This window comes from Oncorhynchus kisutch, linkage group LG30, assembly GCF_002021735.2.
Source record: "Oncorhynchus kisutch isolate 150728-3 linkage group LG30, Okis_V2, whole genome shotgun sequence".
NCBI classification, from domain to species: Eukaryota; Metazoa; Chordata; class Actinopteri; order Salmoniformes; family Salmonidae; genus Oncorhynchus; species Oncorhynchus kisutch.
The window spans coordinates 33,473,632-33,485,624 of NC_034203.2; the positions used below are offsets into that span (position 1 = coordinate 33,473,632).

The 11,993-nt window shown below is 40.1% G+C and overlaps 1 protein-coding gene across 1 annotated transcript; it reads left to right on the plus strand.

Annotated features, from left to right (window-relative positions):
- The first annotated feature begins 762 nt into the window (after positions 1-762).
- On the plus strand, positions 763-6,111 carry LOC109875245 (carbonic anhydrase 4-like). Its single transcript, XM_020467516.2, has 9 exons — positions 763-813; positions 2,665-2,731; positions 2,820-2,846; positions 3,014-3,184; positions 3,328-3,476; positions 4,082-4,177; positions 4,291-4,369; positions 4,531-4,694; positions 5,481-6,111. Exons 1-9 carry the CDS (start codon positions 784-786, stop codon positions 5,670-5,672), a joined length of 975 nt encoding a protein of 324 aa, XP_020323105.1. The 5' UTR covers positions 763-783; the 3' UTR covers positions 5,673-6,111.
- Positions 6,112-11,993: the final 5,882 nt, after the last annotated feature.

Below are 11,993 nucleotides of genomic sequence, written 5' to 3' on the forward strand. Positions count from 1 at the left end.
ATGAGGTGACTATCTCAAGCTCTTAACCCTCAGAGGTAGTAATTACACCTATGGGAAGATGGGCATTCTTCTTACCAAACCACATTACCCTGTTTGGAGGTGTTCAGAACAAGGTTAAGGGTAGAGAAAGCTTGTTGGACACTAAGAAAGCTTTGTTGTAGAGCATTTAACACATAAACAGAGTTTGAAGTTTAGTAAGGTCAGGAAGGCTGGAAAGGAAGAAGGAGGAACACTTCTTTTGGAGCAGGACAATGTTTCTTCTGAGAAGAGCAAACATCCTTCTATTCAAAAGGGAGTCAAGGAGTGTGAAGAGATTCCCCCAATCTATATGTTCATCTATGCAGTTTGTTTCTATGTCAGGTTGCAAATAATGTTCCATTTTGTCTGAAGCAGTTGTATAGTTTAAAACACTATTTTGAACTGTAGACCAAATAGCCTACTGTTGAATCATGTCACTTGATTTAGGTTGACTGGTTGTGCTGCTATGAGGACTAGTCTGAAGTCAAGATTTTGGAGATTGCTAAAGCTGACTGTTTCATTTTTCTTAAGGTCGAAGTTAATCTTTCATTATTGTCATTGCCACAGGTACTGCATACATTTTCCTGGCAAAGGTCACCTAACCTTCTGCTTTCCAAATGGGCGTTATTTTTACAGTATTACACAATTTTGAACACACAACTTGAAACCCACCGGCTGAGTTACAAAAGGAGGTGTGTTTATTATTTCTAGTTGGGGTGTGCCACTGAATATAAAGGGGAAGGATGGGAGGCTGAGCGCACAGGAATGAGAGGTGAAGACAGGTGTGGCTTTAAGGTAAGATGATTCTGGCATTGATGCTAACATACATATACATTTATGGAATAATATGCCCTGCCTTTAAGATATGGTATGTTTGAAGTGGCACACATTGATCAGGCTGTTTCACTGCATTTATGCCAAATCATGTGATGGGAAGTCAGTGACTATTCATTTTTTTTGTTTTCATGCTTCCTAGTAATTTATCAAGGGATGAATTGCAAAGAGTGTGAGGTTGGGGTATTGAAAATACATTGTTTATGGACGTTTAAAATGATTTTCCGGACGTTGAAAATACATATTGTTTTGGAAATTGTTTCTATGGCCAAATTTCAGCCATACATAATCACTTATATATACATGTCAACAAAGAAAGCATTATGTGCATGTTCAAAAGTAACATTTCCAAATAATATAGGATTTCAGTGTGGAATAAAAGATTGCAGTAGGCCTATGGAATATTTCAAATTGCTCAAATCTGTCACTTGCCCAAAAGCATCAGAACTGTTAGTGGTCATGTGCAAAGTTCTGAAGAACCAACAGAACACTTCAACAACGGTTACAGAAACGTTTTTAAAAATGAGTGTTGGCACTCGGGTGACTGGTTAGGCCAGGGGGACTGGTTAGGTCAGGAGAAGACATTGGGGAACAGGTGAACAAAACTAATACGGTTTGGCAGAAGGAAAGACACAGAGTTGGTTAGTCTCACTGTTGTTGACTTGTAATTGATTCAGAATGTGCTGGAATGAAAATCTGAGAACAAACAATAATAAATAAAATGCCATAATGCATAAATCAAATCATAAAGATAGTCGCTATTCAATAATGGCAAACAATCAGAATTCATCAAGGTAGTTTCAACATGACATCATTTATTCTAACTCATGTCATAACTCAGACCAGAAATAATTATTTCTAATTAACAGAATTAATTCAAAAATAAAAGAGATACTTTACCCGCCAACATAACAGAGGAAAATGTGCTCCGGGAGCCGTATATACATTTACAAACAATCGTGAGTCAACTCAAAACAATCACCCGCATCAGTGAAAACTGTCAAACAAAAATACATGTCTATTTACTCATGTTTGCTTCTTGGATGCACACAAAGTAAACAAAAAGGATTCCGTGTTGCTGGAGAACCTGACAGATGTCCAACAACAGATAAAGGGGGAGTTTTAATGCCAGCCTTTCCCAAAATACATTTTGGTTGTGTTCCCCTGCTTAGATGTTGCATGCATTAACCAATGGCTGCGTGCCATGTCAAAGACTGTCATCGACCGTACAGATTGCTATAACATATGATGTGGTTATTTGGTATGTAAAAATCCTATCTGGGTCAAATTAAGATCTGCAGCCAGGACACCGGGGTTAACACCCCTACTCACTAGGACTGTGATATTGTATGTGGTTGTTTATCTACCTTAGTTGATTGCACCAACTGTAAGTCACTTTGGATAAGTGTCTTCTAAATGACAAATATATATAACAATTAACATGTTCAAAGCACACTGGGTATTATACTAATGACCTCCACCGCCAAACAAGACCAAATTTGGTCATCTGGACCAAATCTGAACCAATCATAGATGTCCATGTTTCACAAGTTTGGATAGCAATGTAGACTACAGTAGTGTCCAAACTTGTGAAATATCAATGTCTATATTTGGGTCAAATCAAGGCCAGTACTGATTCGACCAAATCGGAACCAATCATAGACGTCTACGTTTGTGGACGTTGTGGATGAAGAGAATTAAGACCAGGGCGGACTGACCAAATTTCAACCACTTTTCTAAGTGCATGGATGTCTTGTGTTGGTCGGTGCTTAGTGGGCTCTCCATTCATAATTGCCTTTATCTCGCTTTCAGATGAATCAACTTGTGGTTATCGTTGCGACACTCTTTGTCCCCACTACATACGGTGCTGCAGGCGGTTGTAAGTGATTATTCTATTATTTTGTTGGACTGTGACTCTATCAATGTTGTGACTCTGCATAACTTTTTCCCTTCTTCAATTGTAACAGTGTGGTGTTACCATGATCCTAGTTGTGGTAAGTATTGATTTTACCCACTGGTTACAGTGTAATTTCTATTCACAAATTGAAGTGATTGCGATAGCAGTGGATAATAGACTATGTAATTGATTTATTAGCATATTATATGACCCTTATAAAACGATGGTATATTGACACCATGGTATGATTGATTCCACGTTAAGATGACACCACTTGGTCCACCATTGCCAGTGAACATTGCAATGGATCCCGTCAGTCTCCCATCAACATCGTCTCTGCATCAGCAGTGGGCGATGAAACCCTGACTGCCTTTACCTTCACCAAATACGGAGAAAACTATACAATGAAGAATATCAAGAACACTGGCAAAACTGGTGAGGAGAATGGATGGATGCCTTGCTTTCTCAATCCATACACACAAAGTCCCACTTGAGGAAAATTTGTGAACCAAACCAGGAACCCTTATGTGCAAAATGTAACCAATTCCTCTCATTTGTTCCTCCTCTCTTTCTTTCAGTCAAAGTGGAACTGACAAGTGGCGTTCAGGTTACAGGTGGGGCACTGTCTGAGGCCTATGACAGCCTGCAGTTTCACCTCCACTGGGGGAATGGTACCTCAGTACCTGGGTCAGAGCACACAGTGGATGGAACACGCTACCCCATGGAGGTATAGGAAACTTCAACACAACATTGCTGCGTTCTGATTCTATACCTTTCTCCAGAAGTGTCCCCTCATCCTACCCCCCCCCCCCCCTTCAAGAATTAGTGCAAGCATGCCTGGAGGGAGTTTCCACCATATTCCAAGCACTAATCCATTCATATTAAATTAATGTGTGGAAGTGTATTAGTACACTTTGGGAGAAGGGTTGAGAATCTGAATTTAGCCCATTTATCATTGGGTGACACTTCTCATACTGATGCACATATACCATACTACAATGGATCAATGTCAAGGTCTTCATTTAGCCTTAGTCCAGTCTGAATTATTCCTCCAGCCAAACTGCATCCCTGCCACTTGGTTTACTAGAAAGCTGACATATGCGGAGATATTCATAAATGGTGTAATAATCCGACTGTTGTACTGAGCTCATGAGGCATTTATAAGTTCTATTCCTTAAGAATCAGGGGGCATATATATATCATTCATTTAAATTACCTTTAAACAGCTGTATATATGGCAGATTGTAATCTACCTTTTTAAATGTATCATTACAGTGTTTGAATTTCCCAATGGATTCAGATAACTTTTTACTGTTATGCTTCACATTTCAGTTGCACATAGTAAATGCCAAGTCTTCGCACGACGGTAACACGACTACGGCCGTTGCAGACAGCACGGGACTCGCTGCTCTTGGCTTCTTCATAGAGGTGAGCGGATGCTTTAACCTTCATAGGAATGGCATCCATTTTTCCACAGTAGATTAGGCATTTTAATGTTTTATTGCTGTTTTCTATGACTAAAGTCTATGTTTTTCAAACAGGCCATGCCGGGTAATGCAACTGGTTCACCAGCAGCCTGGAATACTCTGACATCCTACTTGGCCAACATCACACTAAAAGGTGAGAGGAGAAATTTGACTGGTTCTGACTACTTCCTCAAAATAAAGTTTGGAAGAGGATTTGGCATTAGTTTTCTCTTTGAATTCAAAATGAGTAATTTTCTTGTTCAATTTCAGTAGCATATGATTTTATATACGTTTTTTCTTTCTCTCTTCCTCAAGATGATATTGTAAACATTACTCATGCTATTTCATTGGATGAGCTCCTGGAAGGGGTGGACCGTACCAAATACTACCGTTACCTTGGCTCCCTGACCACTCCAAATTGCAATGAGGCTGTGGTTTGGACCGTGTTCAAGGACCCTATCAAAGTCAGCCAGGACTTGGTGAGTTTGTGCAACAATTTCCCCGGAAACTGATCACAATTTCTACTTAGCAGACAATAAACATAGCTCCGACAAGAAACATGGACTGTATTTTAATATCTTTAAGTGTAGGATCCATTCCTTATCCATTCTGCTTATGAAACATTATAAAGGTTATGATAAAAAAATATGACCAAACATGATCTTTCATCTAGGGTGGTCGAACAAAAGAGATTCTGACATATTAATTGTCTCTTCAAGAAGTCATGAACATAAAGATCCCATATCTTAATAATTTGAGCCAGTTTCAAACAGCAGGAAATAGACCTGCAGCGAAAGGAAATGTGTATTGTTATGTGGATTATAATTAAAGGACTTTTTTATAGGGGTTGCTACATTTTTTGTTAGGGCAAATCAAGTCGGATAATTTAACGTGGCGATTACAAACTTTAGAAGCTTTAAAAAAAACTGTGATACTCTAAAAGTTATCATTTCATGCTGTGCAGGAAATTTCATGCAACAGGATGTACGGCATATCTACACAAATGTAATACATTTCTTATTTTAATCACATTTTTAACCGGAATGCAATGACATGCCTTAAAGTTGTTGTTTTTGTGATCTATTTATGTATTTACTTGGAGAGCAATTGCCTCAAAGTTTAGTTGATTTCACGTTATTTGGCAGCTCAATTAAAACTAGATGTTGAACTGACACTTGTGCCCAGTGGATAAAGGCATTGGGCCAGCTTGATGTCACACTTATGTCTATGATCCTATCTGAAATGAATTAACCTTTTCCCCTCAGATTGATCTCTTCAGTACAACATTGCACATTGACCACAACTCCACCTCTGCCTTGATGACCAACGTCTTCAGGAGCATCCAGCCTGTCAACGACTGGGTGGTGACGACCCAGAGCCGTGCAGCTTCGGGAGCCTCCACAATGTGCTCCTCTCTGGGCCTCATGGCCCTGGCCTGGATGCTGCTGAGGGTTTAGTGACGGCGAATAGCTCCTTACTTGAAGTGCATTGGCATATCTCCATGAACCCTCAATCTACCAACATATTTTCCTTATATCGATTACCAACAAGGGTCATCTTGACCCCAAGGAGAAACTATTGGAATAAGCAGCAATCATAGCGAAACGTGTTAAACTTATTTATTTTCAAAACATAATTATTTAGAAATGTAATGAATGTTATCTGATATAAAATAACCTAAACAAACAGTTTTTTTTTTTCAAAAAGAAAACAAATTTTTCCTGTATATAATGTGCAGCTTGAGTACATTCAACCTTAGTACAAACATCATATTTATCATCATTTGATTAAAGTATCATTTAGTTTTCAGAATTTTGCAGTAAATATTATGAATATTGTGAATATGACTGCCATTTAAAAAGGTTGTTCAATTCACTTTTAAAAGAGACATTGACACAAAATATGACTTAGTGTTCTTTTTTTCCTAACTCCACATGAGCATCGCTGCTGGTGAAACAATGGGAGTGGTAGGGGCTATGGCAACATGCTTCAAAATACATGACAATCCTTTAAGTCACTTCCGATCAAAAAGGTGTAGCACCTACAATGTTATAAGTTGCACATATATAATACTGAGGAAGAAAGGACATCAGGTATTCATTTAACATTTTCAGTAGAATAAAAACATCTCTGAGAATACACACCAATAGAAACTGTGTACATTCCGAGTACAGCTGGTTTCTGTATTACAGTTCCTCCAAGTACTCAGACCACCGACAGACTTTAATGACTTGGTTTGATTGCAACTAAGCACACATCCAAGGTAGTATTGATTTTGATGGGGATTTCTTATTATCATACTAATTCAATTTCTAAGGGGCTGCGGAAATCGACTCTAGGGCGTTAAGCAGTAAAATACCGCCAACCACCAGCAGCTGTATGCAACGTTCTTTATATCAAGTAGCCAGTAAAGACGGCAACATGTAGGCTATTGACCACACCTGACGTCTTCATAGCAAACTAAATGAGGCATGGTACTGGCAGGTAAACTCATTGCTATATAGAGCTCTCAATAGACCATTCTATCATTACATGACTGTCTACTAGGCCTCTGTGTGGAAGCTAACTACATGTAGCATGAGCTAATGCAGCAGTATGTCCATTTCTCAACTGACACATGGCCGGGTACCCTAGATGAGGGAAGATGAGCTGTCATCTTAGTACATCAGAAATATTCTACCTAAATAATTAGGCAACTGTACATAGTGTGAATCCGCTTGCCATGAACTTAGCCAACCGCCTGCATTAAGATGCACCGCTGAAATGCTTCACAGAGGCAGGATGAGCTGTCAAATTGACATATCAGGATATTCTACCTATGCAACATAGCTACTGGACCACGGGGCAGAAAGAGAGGACAAAGCAGTGTTAGTTATGGTGATGACAGCTGATGTTCCATGCTAATTAATTCATCTACGGGTGTATGAGAATATGGCTCAAATGTGAGTTTCCATTATGGAAACATAACATCATGCAAGACTAAAGGGAAGGAACATTTAGTGTATTTCAGACTGAAGAACCCATAAAAGCCAAGTATCGCCTCTGGAAAAGCATAATGTTACACAGCGAAGGGTCCTGATGCCCAATATGAACTGCATCACTGCTATTGGAACATGATAAGAAAAGGCTGAATTTTCCTGACTGAAATTGTAATAGAAAAGGCATTAATGGTTATATAACAGAAGACATTGTGCAGAGAGAAGAGCAGGCAGTAAATACACTATCCAAACAAATCCCCCAAAACCGCAACTAAACGTTAGCTAGGTAACCACCTAAATAGTCCTACTGATACTGCTCAGCAGCAGCATCTGCAGCGTGCACAGCGTCCACAGTGAGAGTGACATGATCATTTAAAACATACATATAGTTTACCTGAGCTAAATCTTAGGTCTAAAGGTATATCCGGTATGCCATGAGAGTAGAATAGACTTGACAAATAGACCCCATAGATACTAGAATAAGCCTGCAAATAAGTGTCTGAAATAAGTTCTCTAACAGACATTTCCATTAAAGGCAATGAACACTTGATCAACCATCAGCTGATCGCGATGTGGGTGTTTAGCAAACCCACCGCATTCTAGCTAATGCCAGTATCAAGAAGCCCATCCAACATTCTTATTTACAATGACAGCCCAGGAACAATGGGTTAACTGCCTTGTTCAGGGGCAGAAAAACAGATTTTTACTTTGTCAGCTCAGGTATTCAATCATCAGCTCGGGGATTTGATCTAGCAACCTTTCAGTTACTGGCCTAACGCTCTAACCACTAGGCTACCTGCTGGTTACTGGCCCAATGCTCTAACCACTAGGCTACCTGCTGGTTACTGGCCCAACACTCTAACCACTAGGCTACCTGCTGGTTACTGGCCCAACACTCTAACCACTAGGCTACCTGCTGGTTACTGGCCCAATGCTCTAACCACTAGGCTACCTGCTGGTTACTGGCCCAACGCTCTAACCACTAGGCTACCTGCTGGTTACTGGCCCAACGCTCTAACCACTAGGCTACCTGCTGGTTACTGGCACAACCCTCTAACCACTAGGCTACCTGCTGGTTACTGGCCCAACACTCTAACCACTAGGCTACCTGCTGGTTACTGGCCCAACACTCTAACCACTAGGCTACCTGCTGGTTACTGGCCCAACACTCTAACCACTAGGCTACCTGCTGGTTACTGGCCCAAAACTCTAACCACTAGGCTACCTGCTGGTTACTGGCCCAACACGCTAACCACTAGGCTACATGCTGGTTACTGGCCCAACACTCTAACCACTAGGCTACCTGCTGGTTACTAGCCCAACACTCTAACCACTAGGCTACCTGCTGGTTACTGGCCCAACACTCTAACCACTAGGCTACCTGCTGGTTACTGGCCCAACACTCTAACCACTAGGCTACCTGCTGTATTAGTTTGTACACATTTTCAGTAAATAGTTTACTCAAGTTTATTGCCCCATACTGGCCGCCTTCTTGTTTTCTTTCTCCCATCAAATCTAAAGAATTAGCAAAATAGACTTTAAGAAATGTCATATTTTTGGAGAAATAGCATCCACACATGGGGGCGGCTTCATCTCAATGTACTTTTCAATTTGAGGCTTTTCAAATATATTCCCTTCTCCCTTCTCTTGTTTATAATATGGCTATATTCCCAATAATATTCCTTTATACAATTAAGCTTTTACATGTATATTTCTGTCTTTATAATAATAATAATAATAAACATGTAGAATGCATTCCCCATGCTCAATGCACATGTGAAGCTTGTTGTTTCTTGCTTCTGTGCGCAAGTTGTTTGATGGCTGCAGTTTATTTATGGAAAGAAGCAGATACTGGCCTTCATTATTTATGATTTTTTTCAGATGTTTTTTTAGCTTAATTCAATTGATTCATATTAGGGTGTTTCTATTCCAAGAAAAAACGAAAATACATTTGACAGCCTATGTAATGGCTAACTAAAACATCCGTTAATACATTTGAAGTTCCTCAAAATGGAAACTATATATCCTGATGTTATATAGTAGAATATAAACTAGAGATAGGCTATTGTAGGTGGGTTAGGCTAAATCATTACAACTGAATAGACCTAATTAAAACAATAGTGATAAAGGAAACAAAACACGCTAGGGAGAGCATGTCCAGAGCTTGTGGCTGAGCAGTACCAGAGCAAAATTGCAGTGGGAGAGAAGGCCAACCACATTTTTTAAATCTGCTTGAATTACGCTCCGCTGTCCTCTCCAAACTCAACCACTTACATGCTCTGGCATTCAAAAGCAGCCCTGTTTTAGGCTATAAAGGAAGTGTCAATTAATAATCATATCAATGGATGGAATCAGTGAATGAATGGCTGCAGCAACAACTAAACGGTCTGACAAGCTGCATAACAAATGATGCCTCGTTCTACAAAAGAACAGTTCAGTTGTTCAAACGAGACACAAAAATATCTCTTTTGAAATATGTAGTAAGTCATTCAAACAAGATACTAAGGTGTTCGAATTAGATACTAAGTCTTTCAAACAAGATACTAAGCTGTGAGACTATAAGTTGTTTGAAAAACTTAATTGTTTGTTCATGTCATCCAACAAATGTAAACGCCTGGAGTTGATAAATGGCATTGGCACTTGGATTGGAACCCCACCTAAGGTCATGCCTTTGGTCATGCACACCTGCATTGGGATTTGCATCGAAAGAAAGTTATCTTCCAGCAAAACAATGAAATGAACCCCAAAGAAATGATTAATAGACCACAAAATAAACATTTTTCTGTGGCCATCTCAATCTCTGGACTTAAACCCCATTGAAAACCTGTGGTTTGAATTATAGGTGGCAAACCATGAGCACAGACAAAGGATATCAGGAATCTTGAAAGAGTCTGTACGGAGGAATGGTTTAAGATCCCAATGTGTTCTCCAATCTCATGAAACAATTTAGAAAAAGGCTCAGTGACAGTATTATCCTCGCAAGGTGAGGTATTGAAAACACTGGTGCCAATAATTTACCCCTATCTTTCTGAGAAAAAGTATTTATTGTTAAAATCCTTATCTCTGAGCAATTGTATTAGTATAACATTATTTTTGCATACACTATAGTTCAGTAATTGTGTTATTTATTTTATAGTCTTTTTTCTTCAACATTATCAAGAGTGACAATTTCAGACCTGACTGACCAGGGGAGCCGCAATCTGTTACAGCCTGTGACATAGCAGACCAATCTGGACTCATCTCTCGGCATATCCAACCCCCCCATAAGCTCAGCCAATCATGGCTAGCCTGGAAGGATCCCGTATTTCTTCCTATATACGGTAGCTCCGTGCCTTGGCTAAACTATTTCACATTTTTATTCATATTTACAGATCACATATGAGTTTGTAATTAAGGCAAATGAAAAATAACATATTCAAGAATACATTTCAGCCCCAAAAAACGTAATCTTTTGGAACTAGGGTCAAACGCCTAGAATCCTGTAACCAATCACAAATTGGCAAATTTTCAGGTGCAGCATTAAAATGAAAATTAATTTTCAATCAAAGATCTGTGTTCAAAATTACAGTGAAGTGTACACCTTGCTTTTCAACACAAGTAAGCTATGAGTATTCATCTGAGGTGACCCATCTATCTTCTGCCTTTATCTACATGCCAATCAATGACACTAATATTTTATCTGGTCCTTGATCTCCTGAGCGTCATCTGTCTTTGTGGTCACGAGTCTCCCTCATGTGTACTGTACTCCACCAGCATACTCTTCAGTGTAACATGCGCACAACAGAGATTCATGGCTCGCACAGGTGTCTGTGCACGTGTTCTCTCACTGGGCACACAGTGGCGGTCGGTGCCATTTAAGATGAGGGAGGACAAAAATGTTTTCATGTGCATGGCCTTAGTTCTGTTACAGCAGATTGGAATATAAATTACAGTTATCCATTCACCCAGCTCAATGTAACATCGATAGGTTCAGGTATGTATATCCCTGTTTAGGTCCATTTGCTTCAGATTAAGAAAGGTTTTTCAACAGATACGGTGAATGAATACACCCCTGATTACACACAAACACAGAATTAACAGCTACATATAAACCGCATGATCACTTTGCTCGTTGTATATGTACTGAACAAGAATATCAATGAAACATGCAAAAGTGTCAACGATTTTACTGAGTTACAGTTCATATGAATATAAATAAATGCATTAGGCCCAAATCTATGGATTTCACATGATGGGTAGGTACAAAGCCACGGATGGGCCTAGGAGGGCACAGGCCCATCCATTAGGGAGCCAGGCCCATCCATTAGGGAGCCAGGCCCAGCTAATCAGAATTTATGTGCGTCACCTGAGTGGGTTGATTCACTGATGTGGTCATCCTGTCTGGGTTGGCGCCCCCCCTTGGGTTGTGCCATGGCGGAGATCTTTGTGGGCTATACTCGGCCCTGTCTCAGGATGGTAAGTTGGTGGTTGAAGATATCCCTCTAGTGGTGTGGGGGCTGTGCTTTGGCAAAGTGGGTGGGGTTATATCCTTCCTGTTTGGCCCTGTCTGGGGGTGTCCTCGGATGGGTCCACAGTGTCTCCTGACCCCTCCTGTCTCAGCCTCCAGTATTTATGCTGCAGTAGTTTATGTGTCAGGGGGCTAGGGTCAGTTTGTTATATCTGGAGTACTTCTCCTGTCCTATTCGGTGTCCTATGTGAATCTAAGTGTGCGTTCTCTAATTCTCTCCTTCTCTCTCTCGGAGGACCTGATCCCTAGGACCATGCCCCAGGATTACCTGACATGATGACTCCTTGCTGTCC